Here is a 26,943-nt window from a genome sequence, read left to right as displayed (position 1 = left end):
GGAACTTATGGTCCAAACTAATCGAAGACTTATTTTAATGAGGGCCTTCTATATCTTCCAGTATTAGATAAACACCATAGTTGCTTGAAGTGACAAATACTTATCAGCCAGATAACTAAGCACTGCCATCTAATATTTGAGGTTCAATATATGCATGCACCATCAGTTTGACAAGTCAGTGGGATTGGAGAGCAAGAGAGAGATTCACAAAGCAAAACTCCATTATTTATTGACATATCTACTGAAATAAAGTGAAAAACTTTGTTTTGCATCCTATTCAGTCATCAGAATCAGATTTTATTGTCATGAACATGTCACGAAATTCATTGTTTTGCGACAGCATCACAATGCAAACATTTATGTGAATCACCTTACAAAATAAATAAAAATAGTGCAAGAAAAAAAAGACAAAGTAAGGTAGAGTCTGTGATTCATTGATTATTCAAGAATCTGATGGCAGAGGAGAAGAAGCTGTCCTTGTGCTGCTGAGTGCTCAATTTCAGGCTCCTGTTCCTTTATCGTCATGGTAGCAGAGTGAAAAGGGTGTGGCCTGGGTCATGGGCATCCTTGAGGATAAAACCAGCTTTCTTAAGGCACCGCCTCTTGTAGATTTCCTCAGAGGAGCGAAGTCTGGTGCCCATGATGTCGCAGGCTTAGTTAACAACCCTCTGGAGTTTTTCTTTGTCCTGACCATTGGCACTTCTATACCAGGCAGTGAGGCAACTAGCCAGAATGCTCTCCATATACCCCACCTGCAGAAATTTCTGAGATTCTTCAGTGACATACTTGAATTTCCTCAAACTTTTATAAATTACGTGCCTTCTTTGTGATTGCATCAACATGGAGACTCCAGGATAGATCCTCGGAGACATTGACACTCAAGAATTTGAAATTGTTGACCCTCTCCACTACTGACTACTAAATGAGGACTGGATCATGTTTTTCTTGTTTCATTCTGAAGTCCATAATCATCTCCATGGTTTTGCTAATATTGAGCTCAAGGTGATGTCATTACACCATTCAACGAGCTGATCTCCCTCCTGTACACTTCCTCATTGCCATCTGTGATTCTGCCAACAACCATGGTATCATTTGCAAATTTGTAGATAGCAATAGAATTGTCAACCTATACATTGGTTTGGATGATGACCTAAATTGCGTTCATTACACTCTGCAGTTTCTTGTCTTGAGCAGACCATTTTCTGTACCAAGTTATAAAATATTTGGACAGAACACTTTTTATGGTGCATCTTTAATAATTGGTAAGGGACACTGAGGACAAGTCAAATTACCTTAGACTTCTGAAGAAATAGAAGCGTTGATGTGCTTCTTTGATACAGCATCAACATGTTTGAACCAGGAATAGGTCCTTGTTGATATTCACTCCTAAAAAATTAAAGCTCCCCACAATCTCCATTTCACATTAACACAGACAGGGGTACAAACGTCAGTAATATATCTTGACCTCCTACGGACACCGCGAGGCCAGCTGAATTGCTGTGTGTTTTTACTACAATCGCTGCATCTGCAGACTTCCATATTTTCTTCCATAGAGAAGAAAAACCATGAAGGGATGTTAACATAATGAAAATTTTAAATTTATAACAAATTGGGGGGCCAAGACAGAAGCCAACTCACTTGTGGTGAGTTAAGCCAGCAAAGTTTTGGACCAGGGGAAGTCTGTAATTCATACAAAATGGTAAATCAGCAAAAGAGAACTTTGGAAAGTTGAATCTGAGAGTAATTAAATTAAAGTTTTACCAGATTATTTTACATTAGATGAGCACATTGTCCTGTAATTAATGTTCATTGCAAATTATCTTTGAAAACATGTTGGTGAGTTGCATTATTGAACTGCAGAAACAGGCAATCTCATGAAGATAGAAAGAGACTAATGTGGATAGTGTATGTAATTGATATCTCAACTCTGGGCTAATTAAGATACTAAAGTTACAGAAAGATTTGCTCAGCATGGAATAGCAGCCAAAAGAGGAAATGAAATTGGAATCACATTTGTTATGAGCTCTTTGATCTTCTGCATGTTTACTGTTCAAAAATCAAGAACACAGTGGACCACAGGATCCAATAATGAAAAATAAACTGGAACAGTTCCCACAGGTGCTTTGGTTTCCTCCCACATCCCAAAGACATCTAAGTTGGTGGGCAAACTGACCACTGTAAACTGTTCCTGGCATAGGTGGGGAATGAATCTGAGGGGAGGAGAGTTCAAGAGAATGTGATGGGAGTGGTGTTAGTGGGTGGCTGGTACAAACAGTGCACACAATGATTCTCCTCTATCTCTTCCTCCTGCTTTAACCATTTCTTCTGCTCCTCAATTTTCCTTATCCCTCCCATTCTTCTCTCTACCTGCCCCCTCTCTCCATCCTCCCCATCTCATCCTTTCCTCATGTCTGTTTCCCACCTTTCTCTTCTTCCTCCCTCTCCCATCCCTTTTCCACTTCTCTCTCATCCTCTCCTCCTCTTCTCTCATTCCCTCCTTCTCCTCTCCCTCCTCCTCCATCCTATCTCTCCTTCCCCTCTCTCATCTCTTTTCTCTCTCTCCCTCATCACCTCTCTCCCTCCCCTTTCTCTTCCCTTCCCCTCCTATTCCATTTCTCTCCACCATCCCCCTCCATTCAATACCAACCTTCCCTCCTTTCACTTCTCTCTCCCCATTTCCTCCCTCCATCTATCCCTCTTCTCTTCCTCCTTCCCTTCTTTCTCTCTCCCCCTCCCTCCCCATCTGTCTGTCTCACTCTCTCACCCTTTCCACTTTTCTCTCTCCCTCATTCCTCTGCCACCCTTCCTTCCCTTCTCTAGATCCATCTTTCCCCTCACTCCCATTCTCTCCCCCTCTGTCCCTCCCTCTCTTCTCCCTTCCCTTCTATCACCCTCATAACCTCACCTCTCCCCTTGCCTCCCCCTCCCCTTCTGTCTGTTCCTCTCTCTCCCCTACCTCATCTCACACCCTTCTTTTTTAAAATTATTATTTTTTTTTATTTTCAGGGGAGAGCACAAATGCAGTCCCCCACTACCACCAATTTTGTAGTCAAGTATTTCACCTTTGGGGACATGCAGGTGTCAGCATACACGAAGTGCAATGGGATAGCCTTGATTTGGGAGATTAGCCTTCCTGACCACCAATTTTCCTCTGCCAGCTAAGTATTCCCCCGTCTCTCCCACCCTCTCTTATCTCCATCCCCTTCCTCCATTTTCTCATCCCTCCCCTTATCCCCCTCCTTCCCATTCCCTCCCCTTCTCTCCCTCGCCTCCTTCCCTCTCTCTCTTACCCTCCCTCTCTGTCTCCCTCCCCTCCATCCTCCTTCTCCTCTCCCTCCTCTCACTCTCCCTTCCCTCTCCCTTCTCTCCCCTCCTTCCCTCTCCCCCTCCCTCTCTCCTCCTTCCCTTCCTTTCCTCTCTCCTTCCACCCTCCCTCCTCCCCTCCCTCCTCCCCTCCCTCCTCTCACTCTCCCTTCCCTCTCCCTTCTCTCCCCTCCTTCCCTCTCCCCTCCCTCTCTCCTCCTTCCCTTCCTTTCCTCTCTCCTTCCACCCTCCCTCCTCCCCTCCCTCCTCTCACTCTCCCTTCTCTCCCCTCCTTCCCTCTCCCCCTCCCTCTCTCCCTTCCTTTCCTCTCTCCTTCCACCCTCCCTCCTCCCCTCCTTCCTTTCCTCTGTCCTTCCACCCTCCCTCCCCTCCCCTCCCCTCCTTCCTTTCCTTTGTCCTTCTTCCTCCCCTCCCCTTCCTTTCCTCTGTCCTTCCACCCTCACTCCTCCCCCTCTCCTCCTTTCCCCTCCCCCTCTTTCCACCCTCCCCTCTCTCCTTCCACCCTCTCTCCTTCCACCCTCTCTCCTTCCACCCTCTCTCTACCATCCCTCCTCTCTCTCCCTCCACTGTACCCCTCTCTCTTTCTCCACCCTCCCTCCCTCCCTCCCTCCTCTCTCTCTCTCTCTCTCTCTCTCACACCTTCCACCGTCCCCCCTCTCTCTCTCCACCGTCCCTCCTCTCCCTCCCTCCCTCCGGATTGATGTCACATCCTGTGGTAGCTCCCGGACCAGATTCAGGCTGGAAGCTGCTCTCTGCTCCGTGGTGCCCGCGGACCCGCTCGTCTACTGCTGGCGGGGCTGAGATGCGGCTGCGGTCAGGTGCCTGAGCGAGAGGGACAGAGGGAGAGGCGCCGAGCGGGAGCCGAGGCCGGGACGAGGTGCAGAGTGCTCGGGACAACTGGACAAGGAATAGAGCAGCATGGAAGCACAGCCCCGGGGCAAGAGGGAGCGCGGCCGAGTCCGGCTCCTCGCCTTGGGTGTCCTGTTGATTAGCATTCAGCTCACCCAGGTAAGGGGGCGGCCGAGGTCTGGGGTCTGTGTGTGGGAGGGGTTGTGAGGGTCCTACCCTCGTGTTGTTCGGGGTAGTCAGGGGTCATTTGAGTTGTCCTGGGTCAGTGGATGGTTTGAGGAGAGAAAGGGAGGGGTGGTGAGGGAGGAGAGGTCATTTGGTGGAGTGTCAGTGGCCGGGGGGGGGGGGGGGTGATGGAGATGATGGGTGAGACAGTGTGGGGAGGGGTTAGGTCTGGGTTAATCTTGGCTATTGGAGTAGGGGAGAGAGGGTCCTGAGGAATGGGTCGATGGGCTGGATACGGGGGAGATTTCAGGCTCTGGGAGCCCAGGTTTCCATCCAAACCTTGGCCCACTCCGAGAGAGGGGGTGGTGGTAGGGGGAGAGAGGGGGTGGGGTGGGTGTTTAGGAAACATTTCCACTGGAAACTTTATCCGAGTTCGATCTTCCCTGGGATCGAGGATGCCACTCCAGCTCTGTGGGTTCTGAACTGGTTGATCAGGGCTATTGTGAGAAGCACAGACTCCTCCACACTTGCAGAGTAGGGTGCTGGAACAGTCAGTGTTATACCACCTGAATTGGACTTGGAGGAGATTACAACGGGAGTTAAGGGCGGGAGGGGAGTAAAAGTGAGTGTGTGTGTGTGTGTGTGTGTGTGTGTGTGTGTGTGTGTGTGTGTGAGAGAGAGAGAGGGAGGAGGAGGAGGTTCTAGTTGCATGTGCATCTGGAACTAGGAACCCTGAGTACAAGATAGTAACAGATAATTCCAACAGAGAGCCGAAACGAGCGAGGGTGAAATGGAATTCATGGCCATCTAGCGGGGCCAAGGTGACCAGAGCCGAACGAAGATGAAGAAGGGTCTGTTGGTTAGGGGTGGGGGGGTCAGACGCCTCGAGAAGAGTCTGGGGTGATGGAAAGCGAGTAAAGCTGCAGATAATATGATGGAAATAATTGCTGAGAAGGGTGGCATGTAGTAGGAGAAGCAGAACAAATGAATTAAGAGGGGTGGGGGATCAAGCAGAGGGGAGTTGGGAAAGAACTGCGACGGAGATGGAGCGGATTGAATACAACAGCCTCTGTGTCTAGGACGAAGATTTTTCGAATTTTCGTGTTTATTATGTAATATGTATGTATAATTAGTTTAGGTATTTATTGCAACCTATCAGCCTAATTGGTTGGTATTGAAAGGTGGTAAAAATCCTGGCTATTTAATATTCGGCGAAGTCGCTTTATTCTTTTGTAACAGCCAATTTGCACTGATGTGAAATTTAAATCGATGGGTAATTTAGTGTGAATGGAGGTTTGAGGATTTGTGTATCGATTTTTATTTGGTTTATTGAACAAAGGTAAATTGCAGTTGGTATCTTCATAGCTGGTTACCGTTATTCATGGTTTATCCGGGGTAAACGATTTGTTTATTGAGCCTTTATGTGGATATGAGATTGGATGGGGGCTGCAGTACTACCAGTTGTCACCTGGCGATGCTATACTCCATTCTTAGCGACTCTCCTCCTTAAAGTGAGAGGCTCTTGTAAGTGACAAGCTCCCAGCATCGATGAATGGACAGAGAAGGTCTCCAATCCATTCACCATAATTACGCTCAAGAATACCATTCCCACGTTTCCCCCCATTCCTTTTACCTTCGACAAAAGTACTCCGCAGCATCTGTGGAGGGAAACGTTTTGGGTCGAGGCGCTGCATCAGAACGAGGAGAACAGTGGGAAGAGGTGGAGGCAGGAGCTGGGGCTGCACCTAGTGAGGGATGATGGATAGATGGGGGGCGAGAGGTGGGTGAAGATGATGACAGAGGCTGGGGGAAGTGGAGGTGCAAGTGCTGGACTCTTTAAAAAGTAAGGCAGCATCTCTTTTTTTTCCCCCAGGGGCGACAAGACAAATACCAGAGGACATCTAAGGCGAGCAGAGGGAAGTTTAGGGTCAGTTGTGTTTTTTTTAGTGTGTGGAATGCTTTGCTGGGGGTGGTGGTGGAGGCTGGTACAATAGGGACATTTAAAGTCTCTTGGATGTATGCAATAAAACAGAGTCTGGGGACACCATGATTGAGGTAAAAACATAATGCTGGAGAAACCCAGCAGGTCAAATAATGTCCTTTATATAAATGTTAATTTTTAAAAAAAATCTAGACATACAGTAATAGGCCATTTTGGCCCAATTTACACCCCATTAACTACACCCCAATATGTTTTTGAATGGTGGCAGGAAACCAGAGCCCCCAAAGAAAATCTATAGAGACACGGGGAGAATGTACAAACTCCTTACAGACAGTGCGTGATTTGAACCCCAATCTGGTCCCGATCACTGGTGCTGTAAAGCCGTTGCGCAACCACTATGCCAAATAAAAAAGATACATAACCAACGTTTCAGGCTTCATTCTACTACAGTGGTTCTCAACCTTTTCCTTTCTACTCACATGCCACTTTAAGTAATCCCTATACCTTTGAACTTCTGTGATTAGTAAAGGTTTGCTTAAAGTGGTATGTGAGAGGAAAGAAAAAGGTTGGGAATCACTGTAGTAGAATGAAGCCTGAAACTTTGGTTATGTATCTTTGTTATTTGGCATCGTGGTTAGTGCAATGGCTTTACATCACCAGTGATCAGGACTGGACCGGCATTCAAAGGTTGCGAATCATTGCTCTAGATCCAATTGTTACTGAAATATTTTGCTTGAGAAAAATTGTCATTGGCCCCTTTTCTTTGGAGTTATGAAACCGTGCATATAACAAGTAAATTAGGGATGATTAAAACAGTGGTTCCCCCTTACTAATCACAGAGCACCTATGGTACAGGGAATAGTTAAAGTGGTAAGTGAGTGGAAAAAAAAAGGTTGAGAACCACTGAGTACATCCGGTGCTCCCATTGTGCCTTCTGTACATCGAAGAGTCTGGACGCAGATGGGAAGATCTCTTCGCTCTGTCCGCATCAGTGACCGGGATCTCCCAGCAGCCAACCACTTCAATTCGGTGCCCCAGACATGTGATGACATGTTTGTCCATGGCCTCATTTTGTCAAACCAGGGGCATCTGTAAATTGGAGGAGCAACGCCTAATTTTCCACCTGGGCCTTCTCCATCCAAAAGGGTGCCATTAACATCGACTTCTCTGGTTTTATTAAACCTTTCCTCACTCTCCCTTTCTTTCCCCATCCCTCTGTCTTCTTCCTCTCCCTCTCCATCCCCTTCCCTCTCCATTCGCAGAGCCATCCCCACTCCCCCTGTTTGCTGGAGTGCCCTCCCTCTCTTATCCACCTATTACCACCTGCCAGTGGACTATGCTTCCCCCCCACCATTTTGTTCAGACACCTGCCCACATTTTGTTCATACCTTAATGAAGGGCACAAGCCCAAAATGTTATAACCATATAACCATTAACGGAGCAGAAACAGGCCATGTTGGGCTTTTGAGTCCACACCGGTTCACTGATTTTGTGTGCCCTCTTCAGGCTTTGGTCCCAGTAGATCTTCATTCAATAACGATGGGCGAATTCAATGCAGGTGGAATCAGTCGTAGAAATGTTTGTGAAACGTGCGGTTCAATACTTCTGGGCACATCCACCTTAAGTATTCCCATGTTCAAAGAGAGAGGTGGATAAAGGAAAGGTCTGTGATTGGGCAAAGATCGAGAGAAACATGTGACTTTCCCATATAGAATTTTTTATGGTGAGTGGATTTATATTATGAAAAAGTAGGGGGAGGGGTTCTTTTGGTTGTTCGTTTGTAAGAAAAAGTTTTTTTTTATATATATATATATATATATATATATATATATATATATATCTTCTTCTTTGGCTTGGCTTCGCGGACAAAGATTTATGGAGGGGGTAAAAAGTCCACGTCAGCTGCAGGCTCGTTTGTGGCTGACAAGTCCGATGCGGGACAGGCAGATACGATTGCAGCGGTTGCAAGGGAAAATTGGTTGCTTGGGGTTGGGTGTTGGGTTTTTCCTCCTTTGCCTTTTGTTCGTGAGGTGGGCTCTGCGGTCTTCATCAAAGGAGGTTGCTGCCCGCCAAACTGTGAGGCGCCAAGATGCACGGTTTGAGGCGTTATCAGCCCACTGGCGGTGGTCAATGTGGCAGGCACCAAGAGATTTCTTTAGGCAGTCCTTGTACCTTTTCTTTGGTGCACCTCTGTCACGGTGGCCAGTGGAGAGCTCGCCATATAACAGGATATATATATATATATATATATATATATATATATATATACATAGCACTGTTTGACCTCAGCATTGGGTTTTTACTTGGATATGGGGTCTTTCCTTTGACTTTTCACACTCAACTCACTCTTGTATCTTCTCCTTCCCTGGTCTCACTTCTCCAGCCACCACTCACTCCTCCTACCTCCTCTCTTGAACCCTCTTTCCTTATTCCCTGCTGCCTCAAGACTTTCAGCTCTTGCCCAACCCCAACTTTGCTCATTCCTTCCTCCTCTCCTTTCCCCTCCTCCATTTCTGACCTTCTTAATTCCCTCCCCTGTCCTTTGCAATAAACCCTCTCACCCCAGCCTCTCCATCCTGCTTTCAAGCAATGAATAAACCCCTCAAGCTTTCTTTCTGTTCCAGGGAATGATGGCGAGACTGAATCATTTAAGTTAATTTGTCACATTACACCTAAGGGTTCTTCTCTAACATTCAATTTCAGAGTGTAGGATTTCAATGGAAAAAGATCAATTAGCACCAAACAAGGCCAATATGAGAGCACTATTATGAGGTTTGTTCAAGAGCTTGATGACTGTGGGAAGAAAATATCCTTTAGCCTCCGTGCTTTCACTCTCTTAAGCTTTCTCTCCAGTAAGAGGAGAGTGTAAATTGTGTTCATAGTTATCCACATGAGCTCCATGTGCCACAGAAACCCATGAATGCAATGAACCTCAGGCATGCTTTTTTTTTACATGACCTTTAATCTGCAAGGTTTCTTCCAGACATGATCATGACTGCACATCTCTAACCACAAGATCAATGCCACTTGTTCTGAATTCTTCGACAAAAAACAGATTTCCTCAGTTGAAGGCTCTGAAAGTTTCTGTCAATTAACCCTGGAGAGCCTAAAACTAGCTCCAAGTCCAGTTTTATCATCTCAATGAGATCAGTCCTCAATCTCCTATACCAAGGAATTACAAGGCAGCCCATCCCTTTAGACACAGTTGCATTCTGGCGAGTCAACTGAATATCATGGTTTCCAATAGGTTTCTTGGCAGTAACATGCGTTAGGACATCCTGAAATCAATCCATTTGATAACTCCCTTTTTTTTCTACTCAGCAAAAAGTTTATTTTACAGAGAACTTGTCCCTTGTATTAACATTTTCTGGGCCATCCTAAGCTAATGAGAAGCCTAATGTTAAAGTAGCAGTTTAAATTTTTGTGAAGCTGATCATTTTAATCCTGTGATTCAGCAGTGGTATTAAAGAAGCAACTGTGTTTCTAATACAAATGAGGAGTGCAACTCGGGGAAATGTCCAATAACTGAAGGGTGGAGAGCTGGGGGTGGGGTTGCAGAGTGCAGGCAGAAGGATAGGTGGATAAGGTGATGAATGAGGACACGACCAACAGGAGTAGGTTCCTGAGCTTACTTTGCCTTTCAACAACGTCATGACTGATGTTTACTTCAAATATCATTTTCTTCCCTCAATCCCCATATCCTACAATTCCTTCTACATCCAGAAATATCAGCACTCAGTCAAATATTGAGTACAGGACTGGAGATGTTATGATAAATTTGTATAAGACATTTGGAGTATTGTGTGCAGGTTTGGTCACCTAACTACAGGAAAGATATCAATAGGATTGAAAGAGTGCAGTTTCAGGGGATAAACTTCTGTTGGGTATTAAAAGAGCATGGGAAATAGACCTGAGTGTATGTCAGTGGGTCTATGCAGAATAATAGTTTGGCAAAGACTAGAAGGGCCTGTTTTCTGTGATGTAATATTCATAGTTCTAACTGAGCCTCCAGAAAGGGCATTGCCAAAATTCACCTGCGTCTGTGTGAAAACGTTTCTCCTCCTCAGTAAAATATTGAGAGTGGCTTGAACAGAGTGGATACGAAAATCAACAACTTGGTAAACGATCAACTTTTCACCCAGAGGCCAGTGGCCTTTTGAAAAAACAGTGAGAGGATGGAGGAACCCAACAGGTCAGGCAGTGTCCATGGGTGGAAATGGTTAGTCTGCAGTTCCAATCAGGACACTTTATTGAGATTAAAGTAGGAAGGGGGTGGGGGGGGGGGCCAAGGAGGGGTGAAGGTATACATTGCCTGATAGAAGTGGAAACCCATATCACGTTGAAACCTGCAGGAGGAGCAGCTGATGAAGTGTGGCCGGCAGGATAACAGGCAGAGGGAGGGCAACAAGGATATCTGCAGTTGCTGGGGTCGAAAGCAGTTCAACAAAGGTGCTGGAGAACTCAGCAGGTCATGCAGCATCCACAGGAAGTAAAAAGTAGTCAATGTTTCGGGCCTGAGCCCTCTGTCAAGAATCAGGTGGACACCTGAATAAAAAGGGGAGGGAGGAAGGGAAAAGGGGAGGGAGTGGGAGGAAGGGACAGGGAGAGGAGGTAAGCGATAATAGGTGGATACAGTTGTGAGTGTAGAAGTGAAAGAAGCTGAGAAATGATGGGGAGAGGGCAGAGGGCTAAGGGTAGCTCTTTGATAGGTGAAGGAAGGAAAGGTGTGAGGGGATGAGGAAGAGAGAGACAGGGGAGGGTGCTGAGGGAAATTGGATGTCAATATTGAGACTGCCTGGTTGGAGAGTGTCAAGATGGAACACAAGTCAAAACACACAATACTGGAGGAACTTAGCTGGTCATGCAGCGCCCATAGGAGGTAAAGATATATTACCGACGTTTCATGCCTGAGTCTTTCTTCAAGGTCTAAGGAAAGAACAGGAAGGCATCTGAATAAAGACTGAAAAATGGGAGACGAGGAGTTCAGAGCAATAGCCAAAAGGTGTTAATTGGTTATGATAAGAGGAAAGCTGAGATTTGATTTTGACTCTAAGAAAGGAGACAGAAGGAAAAGAGAGAGAGAGAGAGAGAGCTGGGGGAAAGGCAATCGGGGGAAGAAGAAAGGGGAGGGGGTTTAACGAAAACCATTGAAATCTGTGTTAGTGCCAACCGGTTGAAAGGTCCCCAGAGGGAATATGTTATTGTTTCCTCCATGAGATGAGGCCATGGACAGACATGTGGTGTGTAGAATTAAAGTGAATGGGAATTAGGAAGCCCTGCAGCAGATGGGGGAGGAGGAAAGAGAAGTGGTATGCGGTTCGGACTGACTGCCCTTTATTCAGCAGGCAATGGCTGTAGTGGGCGGGAGAGCTTTATATTTAAAAGGTTCTGAAAGAATGTTAACCTCCCGAGCATGTGGACTGACTGGGTCTGGTGAATGCAAAGTTCAGATATTCTATCGCGCGTTGTTCGGGCACCGAGACTTCAGACCTTCTTGTGGGGACAGAAAGTTAAAACCACAACTGACATTTCTCCACCTCCTTCCCAAGGCGCTTCACGGGAGAAGCATGTCACACATTTTGGCACTGAGTCCATTGGTTAGGCGGAGAGGAGAAGAAACTTGCTCTGAGAGGATGTTTTCTTGGAGTGACCTTTGCAAAGGAGGGAGGTGGAAAGGTGCAGGAAGCAATTGCAGAGGCACGACTCTCGACAGTTGGAGACACGGAGGTCGGTGCCGGGATTGGACGATTAAAGTGGGGAATTGAAACGAGATGTTCTGGATGGGGGCAAGAGAAAGCTCAAGTGGGTCAGCGACGTGGTGGGAGAGCAGAACTGAGGGTGAATCAGGGAACAGGTTCAGATCGGTTGAGTTTCGGGGAATGCAAAGAATTGTGACCACAATGCAGGAACTTACTTACCTGTAAAGGACGCCTTTCCTCCTCTTGAGCCCGGCCTCTCCTCGCCAGTGCTGGGCGCTGGTTGGGGAGGTCGGCTGCTGCAGTAAGTGGTTGAGAGATGGCTGTAATCTGCACTCGAAAGCAGGCTGGGCGCTGTTACCAAGGCAACCCTGTGCACCGAGAATTCAGCATACATTAAGACAGAGAAGTAATAAATCATTCCAGCTTTCCAATATTATTTTTAATGCGGATTTCTTTTTTTTTCAGAAGAAACTGACCCTCACTTGGGTACAGGTTCCACACACACTGACCCTCACTGAGGTTCGGGATCCACACACACTGACCCTCACTGAGGTTCGGGGTCCACACACACTGACCCTCACTGAGGTTCGGGGTCCACACACACTGACCCTCACTGAGGTTCGGGGTCCACACACACTGACCCTCACTGAGGTTCGGGATCCACACACACTGACCCTCACTGAGGTTCGGGGTCCACACACACTGACCCTCGCTGAGGTTCGGGATCCACACACACACACTGACCCTCACCGCGGTACGGGTTCCTCACACACTGACCCTCAGTTGCTCAGATGGGCTTTGGCTTGGTCCCACCGACATTCCGTGTTGCACCTGTGGCCAGGTCACTGATGCTCATTGCACAGGTCCCTCCCTGCCTTTCCCAGGACGGACGGGTCTCAGTTCAAGGAGACTCGGAAGATTTTAAGAGAAAGAGACTGGTAGAGACACTGGGGCTTGGAGCGAGCCCTTTTGGAAGAAGGGTGGTCCGTTCGGTGTGTACCGGGGGCGGATCGGTATGTACCGGAGGCGGGTCTGCTCACACTATACCGGGGGGCGGGACGAGCTTGCGTATCCAAGGCTGCTGTCCCAGACTCCAGTCACTCTCTCGTCAGCTCCCGCCATCCGTGGATCGACACCCACGACCGTGCCCGAGCCTCGCCCGCCATGCCCCTGTTCGGAGCGGGGCTGCTCGGTGCCTCGCTGATGCTTCGTCCCCCCTCCGCCCTGCCAGCTCCACTTTACTCGGTATGAAAGCACTGCAGTCCTCCCACGATGACGGTACCTCTGCTGAAGATCGGGATCGTCCTGAGCACAATGGCCATGATCAGCAACTGGATGTCCCAAACACTTCCCTCCCTGGTCGGGCTGAACGCTACCAGGCTGAGCGCAGCCAGCGCTGGCACCTTGGACCGCAGCACCGGGGTGAGTGGAGTGGCCGGGCGGGGAGGGCGTGGGAGTGAGGAGGGGAGATGTGGGTTGCAGGAGAGACGCGAGATAGAGAGGGCACCGAGGCGGGAGAGAAAAGTGTGGAGGGGGCGGAGAGAGAATGGGCAAAGGTGTGGGGGTCAAACGGGGCGGGTAGGGTGCGGAACGGACTCATGCAGATTAAACGTCCTGCCGCTAATGGGAAACTTATCCGTCGTGTCCCTCCCAGTTTTCGAACGCTTGCTACCGCTGGTCGGATGATCTGCGAGGTGGGATTGTAGCCGCTGTGGGTTGGAGCGGAGATCCAGCAGGCGGCTGACAACGCCGCGGTACCGTTCAATCCTTGGCGGTAACAAATGCGACCACATCGAGCGGCTGAGAGTGAGCTTCGACGTGAAGAGCAGTTGGGGTGGGGGGGGGGGGGGGGGGGAGGAAGGAGGGTAAATGTGTGAAAGGCGATGTTGCTGCAGGAGAGAGCCGAGTGTTGCAGCGCAGCTGCGCTTCGCAATGATGAATGTGAAGGGTTCGCTCGTTCCCCGCTGCGGAGCGTTCTCCCTCCGTCACATCATCCCTTATCGGTGTCAGGCCACCCGTCTATCTCTTTAAGCAGACTCTGGATCAGGTGCTTTGTTCCGAACCAGCGTCCAGTTTGGTGGTCACAAGCTCTCCGAGCCTCTTCTGCAAAGCATCAGGTCGTGTGCGTCTGCGAGCCCACGGTTCTGATGGGGTGTGATCGCCGGAGCCCCTCCCTTATTTCGGTGAGACCACCTGCGTTCTGTAAACTCGAGCCCCCGCCACTTTCCCCCGGAACTCCTCAAGCGTCAGGGTAAACATTGCGCTCGAATCAATGTGTGGCGGGTTAAACCTCTGCCAACTTTCGCATTTAGAAACTTTTTCCAAACTTCGTTGGCCAGTCCTAGCTTCGGCCAGAGAAATGGTTCTTAGTGTTGGTGTGTTTTGCAGCGAGCGCTGTGGTTTTGACACAGCCCTTCACAGTCATGTCTCGGTAATGTGATACTTCCACCTCTACTGCCCACAATGTTGCCCTTCGGTGTATACAGCAGGGGTGCAAATGTCGCAAAATCGAAGTCATTAGCAAATCAGGTGAATCTTTGCGACACCAACGAGTGCCGATTACCAATCCTATCCGACCTGCTAGGGACCTCGTCCCTTGGAATCATTGAAAATGTACAGCACGTGAGACCATTCGGCCCACCATGTCTGTGCCGGGCATGAAAGAAGCGTGGATCTCCACATTTGTAAACGCGATGAAGATTTCTCCCCAACACACTTCATGAAGGTGAGTTCCAAACTCTTGTCTCCCACCCCAAGAAACACAATTACTGATCTCCACCTTGATACCTCTTCCTGTTTTCTCCATCCAAGCCTATCATAATTTTACACGTCTCCTCTAGTCATCCTCTATTCATTCTTAAAATCAAGGCTATCAGGATCAGGTGACTAAGGGTAGATGCTGATTTTGTTAAATTGACAGTAGTTTAAATAGAGAAAAATAATAATGATGTAGAATTATGTAAAAGTTAGATGGAGTGGGGTTGTAATTATTATTACAGTGCACTTAAAGCACACCATCAGGATTCTTCTCTAGTCAAAGGATCAAGTAGCTCCTACAGCAGTTTAGCTAAATTAATTTTCAGACCTCTTGATTCACCCACAGTTTGGAAGCATGTAATCTCTGTTGTTTAGCTCTGCATTGACATACAGTTAAATGATGCTCTACTGACAATAGGAGCTAACATTGTCTCCAGCCTCTCGACCAATTTGTCAAGCAGGCCAGCAATTTTCACAATGACCTTTGGCTTTTGCCAACAGCTTTTTATTAACAGAAGTTATGCCCAATGCCTTCTGGGTCCCCACATTAACCCCATTCCTCTATACATTAATTTTGTCACCACTTTGGAAAATTCAGTTGGGTTCATCAGCTTGACTTAGCATTCACAAATTTACTCAAGATCTCACTGATTAATGGAAATATTTTCAGGCCATTCAGTCAATTTAGATTAGATTCAACTTTATTGTCATTGTGCCAAGTAAAATACAAAGCCAATTAAATACAATTACCATCCAACCAAAAGTTTTTTTTTAAAAAGTGCTATATACAATTTATACTTAATTCTGAACTATAAATTTCCAGACAGTAGATCTATACATTCCTTTTGCCCACTCTAACCACTCAGTGGTTAGAGCACTGATCTTGTAAACCAAAGGTTGCAAGTTCTACTCCTTATTGAGGCCTTATTTCTGTGAGGGGCACTGGACAAAGTGGTGACTCTCTGTCATCTTTACAGTAGGCAAAGTTAAGGAATTTCATGTATGTTACATTCTAAATGTAGTATTATGTGGCAATAATGGAAACTTTGCCTTTACCTCCTCTGTGGAATGGAGTGCTGTGCAACTTTCCATTCTGTTTCCCAAATCAAGAGAACGTGGAAGATAACACTGGGCAACAAATTTTTCAGAAAGTTTGTTTCCTGAAAAAAATTGGGGATTCTGATAGATATCTTTAAGCTGAACACAAAGATAATTTCAGATTTGCTGTATCATGCAGGAAGTTGGAGAAACATGAAATTAACTTTTATTGAATTTAGCATGTTTAATCGCGTAACGATGCTGACACATTGCGTTAGTTCAACTGTCCTAAAAATGTTTTGCTACTGATTTTTGTTTGTACTCAGCATCTGATGCCTCTCGTGTCAGTGCCAACAATAGTCAACCAGCATTGATGGATTCCAGTTTCCTTGATACCGCTTTTCCATTGTCACAATGTCCTGGTGAAACCTTTCACTGTGTTCTTCATTGACTGCACCAAGATCAGCAGGGAAGACGTCCAAGGGCAAATGCAGAAAATGTATTTCAATGACATGTTGCTCTTCGTGGTTTTGTCTGCTTGAAGTAGATTTAAAACTTGACAGAAAATCACAAAAATAGATTATATCTAAAAAGCAGTATGTGAAGGGAAAGTTTAATGGTGCTTTTCATAGTCGGCAGGGCAAAATCCATAAAATACACCCAAATCTGTTCAGGAAGCAAAATCTTCATTGTCCAGTTAGGACATCGTATTTCCATTTCAACCTTGGAACCTACTTCCTTTAGTTCCTTAGCTGGAGATCATCTGATCCTGAGGATTTCCATTTATATTATTTTGCTTATGTTGAGTTGGTGAATTTCTATCCAAATACTATCTGCTTCCTCCACCCTAAAATAATTATTTCAACCAAAGCATTTTTGTTTACAGTGTAATGTCTTTCAAACTGACCACTTTGTTCCATTTTGACCACATGGTTTCAAAAAAACTGTTCACTCATTTATTTTCATACACTTGTAATCCTTGCTATTGATTTTGAAATGCTTTATTCTTTGTCCTTTAAATCAGCAAGATTTTGGACCAGATCTTGATTTTTAAAAATTCTATGTTGACCTTGATTGATCAAAAAGATCAGTACTTGGTGCAAACTAGTTCTACAGCCCACTAAATGTTTCCCAAACACATTCAGCTCTCTTTCATCTATGTTCTCATAAATTGATTTTCTCACTTTACAAGTGGACAAGCGAACTTAGCTGGATCTAGAAACTTAGTAGCTGCATTAAAAAAGAAAGTCTGCAGATGCTGGAATCAACTAAGTAGCTACCCCTTTTCAAATGTTACATTTAATTTGATCATTCTCTGATCATTATTAATGCATTATTTTGGCTGACTCTTTGCTAAATCTACCTTTCCCTTGTCACTTTTGGGAATGTTGCAGCAAAGCTATCCCAAACATATTGACAGAACAGGTTTAAATCCCATTCATTTTGAATATTAAAACTCTCCACTAAACTACTTTGCCTTTGCAACATGCTCATTTGTTCTCTGCATTTATTCATCATTTTGCTGTAACCAAGGGACATATACACAACTCCCAAATCAGTCTTAAATCCTTTATTGATTCTTAATTCAACCCATTAAGTCTCCACTGCATGCTAGCCTCACATTATTTCCTCTCATTATTGAAATTATTTAATGTTTCATCACTAAAATTATTTCTCCCCAGTCAGCCATTTTCTCATTCTTTTCTGTAAACTCTATAATAGTATAATTTTTTCTTTGTATTCCATTTGGTTATTTGAAGCAAGCACCTTAACCTGTGCCTCTATTTAGATTACACTCTCATATCTTATTTCAATCTCCTGGGTTAATTACATTGCATTTAGTTTTCTTTTTTTTTTCTCATTATGTCTAAGGCGCAATTGCTGACTTGATCTCCTTTTCTTTGAGACCATCTCTGCCACAATTTTCTGGGTTAAAGTCCTCCTGACTTAATCCTTGGCTTAGCCTGTTTCGGGTGAAGTTGGTGACATGAAATAGTATCGTGGGTAAAGGCACATGAGTGGGAATGTGAAGCATGACATTAGCCTATTCACACTGGCATGTTAACGCAGTAATTAACTGCCATTCTACTGGTTAACGAGCCAGTGTGAATGTCAGATCACTCCGGGGGTGAACCACCTAGGGAGAGTGCATCATCACCAATTCTCTTTGAATTGGTGTACCAGTTAGCCCAATGTGAAGGGGACAGGGGGTACACAGGGTGTTCCCACTGGAGGATAGGTGCCCCTATGCCCTAGATGCTGGGTGGTATGTGAAAGGGCACAGAGAACTGGTTAACATTGGCTTAATATGAACAGCAAAAACACTATATTGAATTAGTAAAATAGAATATGGAACACTACACCACAGTATAGGCCCTCGGTATTGTGCCAAGACATATATTCTTTAAAAAAAAAGTGCTAAACCCTCCATACCCTGTAGCCTTCTAATTTTCTTTCATCCATGTGCCCGTCAAGAATCTCTTAAATCCCCTTAATGTTTCAGCCTCCAGTACCATCTCTGGCAAGGCATTCCAGACACCCACAACTCTCTGTGTGTAAAAAAAAAAACACAAATGCCCCTGATGTCTCCCCTAAACTTCCCTCCATTCACTTTGTACATATGACTTCTGGTGTTTCCTTTTCCTGCCCTGGGAAAAAGGTGCTGGCTGTCCACCCTATCTATGACTCTCTTGTAGACCTCTATTAAGTCTCTCATCGTTCTATGCACCAAAGAGAAAATTCCCAGCTCTGCTGACCTTGCCTCATAAGACTCTTCCAATCCAGGCAACGTCCTGGTAAATCTCTGCACCCTCTCCATAGTTTCCATGTCCTTCCTATAATGAGGTGACCAGAATTGAACACAATATTCCAAGCGTGGTCTCACCAGAGATTTGTAGAGTTGCAACATGACCTCTCTAATCTTGATGTCAATCTCCCTATTAATGAAGCCCAGCATCCCATAGGCCTTCTTTCTTTCCTATCAACCTGCGTGGCAACCTTGAGGGATGCATGGATTTGGACCCCAAAATCCCTCTGTTCATCCTTAAGCAACTGACCATTAACCCTGTACTCAGCCTCCTGGTTTGTCCTTCAAAAATGCATCACCTCACACTTATCAGGATTGAGCTCTACCCAACTCTGCATCCTGTCTAAGTCCTCTAGTAACCTTCATCAACCTTCTGCTCCATCGACGACTCCTCCAACCTTCGTAATCACTCACAAACATATGGACCCATCCTTCCGCCTCTTCATCCAGATCATTTATAAAAATCACAATCCTCTGACACCTCCCCTGAGGCCAAAGAGGACTCAAAGATCACAGCTACTCCTCCAGCTCCCTCTTCCCTCACTTCCCACAGCAACCTGCAAGAGGATCCAACACTTCTTCATTAATCTCCACATTGTCCAGCACACAGGCCTGTCCTATTTCGACCTCACCCTGATCAAGGTCCTTTTTTTTTATGAATACTGAAGGAAAGTATTCATTTAGGACCTACCCAACTGTCTCTGCCTCCAGGCACATGTTGCCTCCTTTATCTTTTAGCGGCCCCACCTTCATTCCCATCATCCTTCTGTTCTTCACATATGCATAGAATGCCTTGGGGTTATCCTTAATTTTCCATGCCAAGGCCTTCTCATGCCCCTTTGATCTGTCCACAGTTCTTTCTTAAGATCCTTCCTGGCTACCATATACTTCTCATGAACCCTTCTTGTTTCCTGCTTCCTAAATCTAATGTATGCTTCCTTCTTCCTCTTGACTAGCTGCCTCACCTCTTTCATCAGCCATGACTCCCTTTTCCTACCATATTTTCCCTATCTCAGTGGGACAAACCTATCCTGAACCTAACACTTGGTCCCTAAACTTATTCCACATTAGTTCTGTGCTTTCACCCTTGAACATCTATTTCCAATTTATTCTCGCTAGTTCTTGCCTCATCCCTTCACAATTAGCCCTTCCCCAATTAAACACTTTTCCATTTTGTCTGCTTTTATCCTTATCCATAGCTATGCTAAAGGTCAGGGAGCTGTGGCTACTCTCACCAAAATACTCCCCCACTGAGAGGTCTGCCACCTGATTAGGTTCATTACCCAGAATTAGATCAGGTATGGCCTCGCCTCTCATCAGCCAGTCCATATACTGTATCAGGAATCCTTCTTGAACACACCTGACAAATTCAGTTCCATCTATCCCACTTGCAGTCGGGAGGTGCCGGTCAATATCAAGGAAGTTGAAATCATGCATAAATACAACCCTCCATTTCCTACACCAGTGTTTTACAAATGATTCTGGAAGAACCAAAGCACCAAGTGCTACAAATGTGCTAACATCCTCCCTTAACCCAAAATCCGCACCACTAGGGTAACAACTGTCAAGCATCAATTCTGCTGGTCCAGACCATGTGTTGGCTTGTCATCAATCCAAAAAGTCCTCAACTCCCAGTTCACATCAGGTCTGTCCAAGTATAGCAAGGCAGACTAAAGATGTATCTCAACACAGCAGATGTGAGCATGACAAGCTGGGAGGAACAGTTGGTCTGATTAGAGCTACCACTTGTGTTAACTTCCAGAAGAATGCTCCCAATGCTGAAAGTGGGAAAGGAATGATGGAACCTCACACCTGAGGGCAGCTAATAGACAAGGAAATGTGTGGAGCATCTAGAGACAGGTTGGTGATTCCAGATCACACTCCTGAACCATCACCAGACCCACATAAAATGATGGTAGGACTGTCCTTAATTCAAAGGATTGACATTAATAAAGAAGATCACCTTCCCAGACTGAGACTCGATATTTGAATTCTACAATTTCAAATAATGTCTTTCCTGTTGAGTCAGAACTAGCCAGTTTGATGCAAGATAATCCATCTTCATTTGTGATTTTTCTCTCTCCACAGATGCTGTCTGATCTGCTGTGTATTTTTAGCATTTTCTTTAATTTCAGATTTTCAACATCTGCTGTGTTCAGTATCTAAAGTCCCGAGATGCTCCTCTGTTTGCTTCTCCCTGCAACTGCTTACATTTATCTATTAACTTGATGGCTTAAAACATTGTGTCACTTGGAAGCCTTGGTCTCCATGTTATTACAAACTTTTTGCTTCCTCAACTCCTCCCCTCCCCCCGTCATCATTGCAATTTTAAACATTTTCATTTTCCTACTTTCTGATGAAATCTTGTGATGCGAAATGTTGACTTCGCTTCTCTTCCCATTGATCCTGCCTAATCTGCATTCTCTATCTTAATTTTTGGCTCTCTCAGTACCAAGCTGACAGCACAGCACTCCCTCAGTACTGCCCCTCTGTCAGTGCAGCCCCTCTGACAATGCAGTGCTCCCTCAGTACTAAGCAGGTGCTGTCAATCTAGTTTAGAAACTAGGAAATGTTAATCAAGTACATTCTCACTTCAAATGTAACAGCTGTACTTGCTCCTGTTTCTTAGTCTTGAATTTGTTTAATCATGGAGAAGTCTCGGGTCTTGGAGGTAGTGCTTTGTTGTATCATTCATTCAAGCTGATTCTGTGGTTCTTCTGGATGACTGTGTTCTCTTGCCAACCTAGGTACTACCAGATAATGCTGAGGATGGCTGGCGGGTGTTCAGCTCTGCCCCGGATAGTGAGGGCAGGTGTATCTGCACTGTGGTGGCTCCCCAACAGACTCTGTGCTCCCGTGATGCCCGTACCAAGCAGCTGAGGCAGCTCCTGGAGAAGGTATGGCAAAGGATGTGGATGATTATTGTTCAGTCTCCTGAGGGATGAAGAGAGGAAGGCAATGAAACCCAAAACAGGAGAGACACTGCCTGTTCAATTTGATGAGGACATTTCAACATCACCCTCTTTAAAATGAGAGTCTATGAGAACATTATGGAAGCAAAGAGATGAGAGAAGCCCTTCAGTCCATCCTGTGAGCTAGGAACATTCCAGTTCTTCTCACTCTCCTTCCCCTGACTCATTCAAATCCCTACTAAATACAGTAGAAGTCTGAAAATCCAGACGGCTCAGAGATTGGGCAAATCCTGATTTTCCAGATTCTCGGGCAGTACTTTTAAAATTCAAATTTATGGAGGAATAAAGAAGAGATTAACAGGTACATTTTGATTGTTTATTCATTTGCAAATGCAACATGCTTCATTTATCAAAATGGGCAATTTAAAAGAAATATAAAGTGGTCGCTTGTTGCTGCTGTGCATCTGAGGCACTTAAGCAGGCACACAAGTGCACAAAAGCCCACTAAATTTTAAAAGTTTTTAGATTTTTTGAAAAGTCTGGATTCTCAGTTGGTTCTGATTTCTGGCTATCATTGTCCTTTAGAGCAGTGCATTTCCTATCATTAAATATGGCTGCAGCATATAATGTCCTCAGTCTCACTCCTGATTCTCTGGTATAGCCTCCAAGCTTGTTCTTTCATTCATTTGTTTGACCTGTCCTCCAGATCCACTTATTCTCCATTGCATGATGTCCCTGTATACCTTCACCTACTTCCCAATTGTAGCCCAGAACTATACTTTTGTGGTGGAGGTGGGTGGGTGTTTGAGAATACAGATTTTTCTCCTGAAAATCACATGAAAAGATTCAATAGACCAAAAATGCTTCAATTATGGTGAGCTCAATTTAGGCACCACACAAATAAAAACCTGAGGGAATTTGGAGAAGCCTCTTTATGCACAGAGGGGTTAGAATATAGATCTTGTTGTGGAGTGCAGTGATGCAAGCAAATAAGGTGAGTTTTGTTAAGAAAAATATTAAATTTTAAACTTGCATTTAAATTTAGACATGCAGGACAGTAACAGGCCCTTCTGGCCCACGAGCCCATGCTGCTCAAATATCCCAATTAACCTATAACCCCTGTACATTTTTGAAAGGTTGGAGGAAAGCAGAGCACCAGGGAAAAGCAGACATGGGGAGAACATACAAACTCCTTGCAGACAGCGCCAGATTCGAACCCGGGTTGCTGGTCCTGTAATAGCGTTCCACTAACCGTGCTGTCCTTGCAAATCTTAATCAATACATGAGGGAAGAAGTATAAATATTTGGTTTCATAGAAAATTCAGCAGAGAAGCAGACCATTGGGCCCCACTTTACTCCATGCTGGTAAAGCTCTCCATACAGAGCCAATCGGATGTAATTAAGGTTGCAGAGATTTGTGTGGAGCATAATCACTAAGCTGGATCAGTTGGACAGAATGGATCGCTTCTGTAAGGTATATTGATCTAATTCTGTTCAAAAATCTTATACCTTCTCTTAAAACTTTTTTTTTGCATGGGTGTTCCTGTTGATTGTGTCTGTTTAGATCTCTTAAAAAATATTTTTATTGATGTTTTACTATGTAAACAATTGAACAGTACAAGATTCGAGAACTAAAAAAATTAAAACATTATACAGTTATGTTTAACATTATATTTAGATCTCACTTTTAGAAGTGAAGCAGCCATTTTTTAATTTTCTGTCAATTTCTAATAATTTTATTTAATGTATCAGACCAGCATAATCAGATCTTAAATGATATTATCAATCACTATGCAATGGACTGCATTTCTGCTGATGTTCCTCTGGCTTCAACATTCTGTCACTTAACAACTCCTTGCCCAGTTTCCTGCATTACTGACTGTAGCTCTAACTATACCTACTGTCAATCCAGCTCCCCCTTTCTGCTACTCAGTGATTCCCTGCCAAATGTATTTTCTCACTGAATCCATTCCTACTCATTTTAACATCACTTTCTCATACATCACTCACCAAACATTTTCATCAGTTACTGGACTCAGTATCTCTCCTGTTGTTGCTGTTGTAATGGGAATGGTGAGGGAAAGATGGTTCCAATTACTGGAATGTTATTCTGTGGCAATTAATTTTGTGAAGAGTATTTTCCGCCTTCTGTTGTGATCATCTGAACCCTCACTTCTGAATGCCTAATTTTGATGTCACAATTTCACTGTTAAAATGAAGAAGTGGATTCTCATGCTCATTGAGTGAAACTGATGAAGTGGAATTGATCTCCGTGAATGTATCCACTATGTGGCTGATCTGTGCTATAGATGGCTGTGGCTTGTTAGGGCCACAGCTGAAGGTAAAATTGTCCCCTGCCTCTGCGTCAGACATTGGAAGTTGTTCTCACTCCTCTTTCTCCGGTACAGGTGCAGAACATGACTCAATCCATTGAGGTCTTGGATCGCCGAACCCAGCGAGATCTGCAGTATGTAGAGAAAATGGAAACGCAAATGAGGGGCTTGGAAACAAAATTCCGACAAGTGGAGGAGAATCACAAAGCACATCTCTCCCGACAGTTTCAGGTATATAAGCACTCAGTCTCTGAATGGGAGCTAATCAGGGGGATGACAGCTATTTAGTGTGTATTCATGGTCATTGAATGATTTTCCTTCTTGTAATATCACATTGATCCCTTATATTCAGGGATCCTCAAGATCCCACTAAGAATAGCACAAAACATTTTCTGGGACTTCTACAATCTCAATTCAGAAGAGCCCAAGAATGGGAAAAGGTGCTTTAAGTGTTATGTTTGCTCATCTGGTAACTCCATACTAATCTCCATCATTTCTATATCCTTTTACCATGAAAATCAAACAGACCTAATTCCACATATACCCCAAGCCCATTATCCACAGCAATTGATCTGCTTCATTTCAAAGTTTCAAGAATTATTCTTCTCAGTCTCCAGATACTTCCCAGTCATCGAAGCGCATTTAAAAAATCTTTGGGTTAATGAACATTGAATTCAGAGTCTGCAAATCCTTCTTACAGAAGGTTATTCGATACATTATATCTGTCCCAATCCTTTGACAGAGCATTTCAAATCTATTTTCAGTTTTCCCTTACAGGCAGTATATGCTCTCAGGAAAAGCATTGCCCAGTACTGTAAACTTCTGTGTTAAGACATTATTCTCTACTTAATCAAAAGCCTTCATATGTTTAAAACCCTCTTTTTGATGTTGTTTTCCTGATGTGGCAGAGCTTATGTTTACATCAAGATGTCTCAAGGAGAACCATGTGCCTCTATTGGCTACAAAATAATTGGGATTCTATCACCTGAATTAGCACCATAAGTCAGGAGAGGAGAGGAGAGGGAAAAGCAGGTTGGGCCTGTATTACACCTCTTGTGACTATTCCATTCTTATCCTGGCCTGCCTCCTACTTTCAATCTTTCACACGATTCATCTCACTTGTCATGTTCACTGTCTGACATTAATTCGATTTTGCTCCATTCTTGTTTGATATCCTTCCAATGTCCTTACCCTCTACCTACCTTGCAGTAGCCCTCTGTCTCCCACAATCCAAGAGCTCCTCATTGTTTAGATTTCAGATTTATTGCCAGAGAACATACATGACAATATATTTAGCCAATCCATCATTAGTGACCATCCCTCCTGCTGTCCGTGCCTCAAAATCTACTGTTCACTCCGTTAAGCTCTCTTCCTCCTTTACACAGCTCCTTAAAGCCGACCTCTTGGACCAGGTTTCGACAACTTGACCTTGTGTGGCTTGGTATTAAATGTTGTTTAATGATTTTCTTCCAATATGATGCCTTGAGAAGGTGCTACACTAATACGAGTTGACATTTCTGTGTGGGAGGGGAAGAGGAAGGAGGGCTGGGTAAATATGGAAGGTTATGGAATTTCAGTAGCAGGAACCACCTCAGACATCTGTTTGCTTCTAAAATAGACAAAGAAAAAAGTTATGTTCTTTTACCTTAAGTAACAAAAGATAAATCAGACGTTGAAAAAAAGAATAAGATAAAGGAGAGGAGGTCATTGATAACTTCATCAAACCCAGGATAAAAGCACTGTTCCTGATGAGTTGTGCCTGTTCATGTTAAGAGAAAGGTCTTGGATGCAGTATTACAAAGGGAATAATACCACAGGGCATCTGATGTTTGAAAAATAAGACCAATTAGCCTAACGTTAGTGGTAGGAAACATGTTGGAATCATTTGATATCTGTACCAGTGGCCAGGTCGGTACGTATTCACAACCTCTAATTGCTCCTGAGCATTGAGAATTTCTAGGCCATTCCATTCCAGAGCCCTTTAGGTCAGCCATTCTCAATGGGGGCCAAACAGCCTCCACCTCCCCCACCTCCCTGCGTGGGGGGGCCACAGCACATTTAAGGGGGGGGCATGGATGGAAATCATAAAATATATTTAATGGTTTTTATGTAATCGATAGGAGAGACATATGGAAGAAACCAACTAAACTTGACTTCTTCGCAGGGAAGCAGCCCATAAACTATGAGCAGAGCCCTGATGAAAAAAAGGTTGAGAATAGCTGCTTTAGGCCATTGCATGTGAGGGCACCGTATTTCCTTTCCAGAGTGAAGGACATCAGTGAGCATGATAATCCAAGAGTTAAATGGTCAGAATACCCCTGCTAAGCCTCGTGTCACATTTTTGTGGTATGTACAAATGTTTTTTTATGGGTGGCACGGTTAGCATAGGGGCTAGTGCAACGCTATTACAGTGCCAGCGACCCAGGTTCGAATCCAGCACTGCCTGTAAGGAGTTTGTACGCTCTCCTCATGTAGGCGTGGGTTTCCTCTGGGTGGACCGGTTTCTTCCCTCCCTTCAAAAAGGCACCAAGGGTATATAGGTCAATTCAATGTAATTGGGCAGCATGGGCTTGTGGGCCAAAAGGGCCTGTTATTGTGTTGAAATTAAAATGTAAATGTGGCAACCGTACTTTGCTGCTGAGACCAAAATTAGACTGTTGATAATTGAGAGATAGTTCACAGGTACAGGATAGATGTGATGAGCACAAAGGGGCAAATAGGATTCAGTCAGGAGAAGTCTGAGGTGATGTGTGAGGGAAGAGCAATTGAGGAAAAGAATTCCACCAAGAAGAATAGAGGAAAGGAGAGTCTTGGAGTGCATTTCCACCAATTCCTGAAGTTAGCAGGCGAGGTAGAGAAAGGAACTAATACAAGAACAAAAAAGTCATGCTGAAACTCCACAAAACATTAGTTGGACCATATTTAGAGGAGGGTATGAACATCAGGTCACCACACTCCAGGAAGGATGTGATGAATCTGGAGAGGCAGCTGAGGAATTTGGGAAGCACATGGCCATGGCTGGAGAATTTGGGGATGAGGAGAGATAATTTTGACTAGAGTTGTTTTCTTCAGAAAAAAGATGAGTGAAGGGAGATATAATTGACATAGTGACTAGGTG

The 26,943-nt window shown here is 44.8% G+C and overlaps 1 protein-coding gene and 1 non-coding gene across 6 annotated transcripts in view; one reads left to right on the top strand and one right to left on the bottom strand.

The window, feature by feature from the left end:
• LOC138760722 (noelin-like) overlaps positions 1–26,943 on the top strand; it is a 47,268-nt gene that overhangs the window by 4,725 nt on the left and 15,600 nt on the right. Inside the window, exons 1-4 of one of the 5 annotated variants that reach the window (XM_069931730.1) lie at positions 3,867–4,332; positions 6,212–6,265; positions 21,328–21,477; positions 23,901–24,056. In XM_069931730.1, coding sequence (XP_069787831.1) covers positions 4,243–4,332; positions 6,212–6,265; positions 21,328–21,477; positions 23,901–24,056 — 450 coding nt within the window. In that variant the 5' untranslated portion in view covers positions 3,867–4,242. Of the gene's footprint in view, positions 1–3,866; positions 4,333–6,211; positions 6,266–13,082; positions 13,402–14,527; positions 14,705–21,327; positions 21,478–23,900; positions 24,057–26,943 lie in introns of those variants that run through there. The other 4 variants (XM_069931738.1, XM_069931721.1, XM_069931747.1 and 1 more) reach the window with 4 other exon arrangements.
• LOC138752045 (U1 spliceosomal RNA) lies at positions 3,004–3,166 on the bottom strand. Its single transcript, XR_011350337.1, has one exon. It is a non-coding gene; the product is annotated as a U1 spliceosomal RNA (small nuclear RNA).

This window comes from Narcine bancroftii, chromosome 1, assembly GCF_036971445.1.
Source record: "Narcine bancroftii isolate sNarBan1 chromosome 1, sNarBan1.hap1, whole genome shotgun sequence".
In the NCBI taxonomy this organism is placed as follows: domain Eukaryota; kingdom Metazoa; phylum Chordata; class Chondrichthyes; order Torpediniformes; family Narcinidae; genus Narcine; species Narcine bancroftii.
The sequence above is the reverse complement of the archived record's forward strand: the minus strand, read 5'-3'. Positions and strand labels throughout refer to the sequence as shown.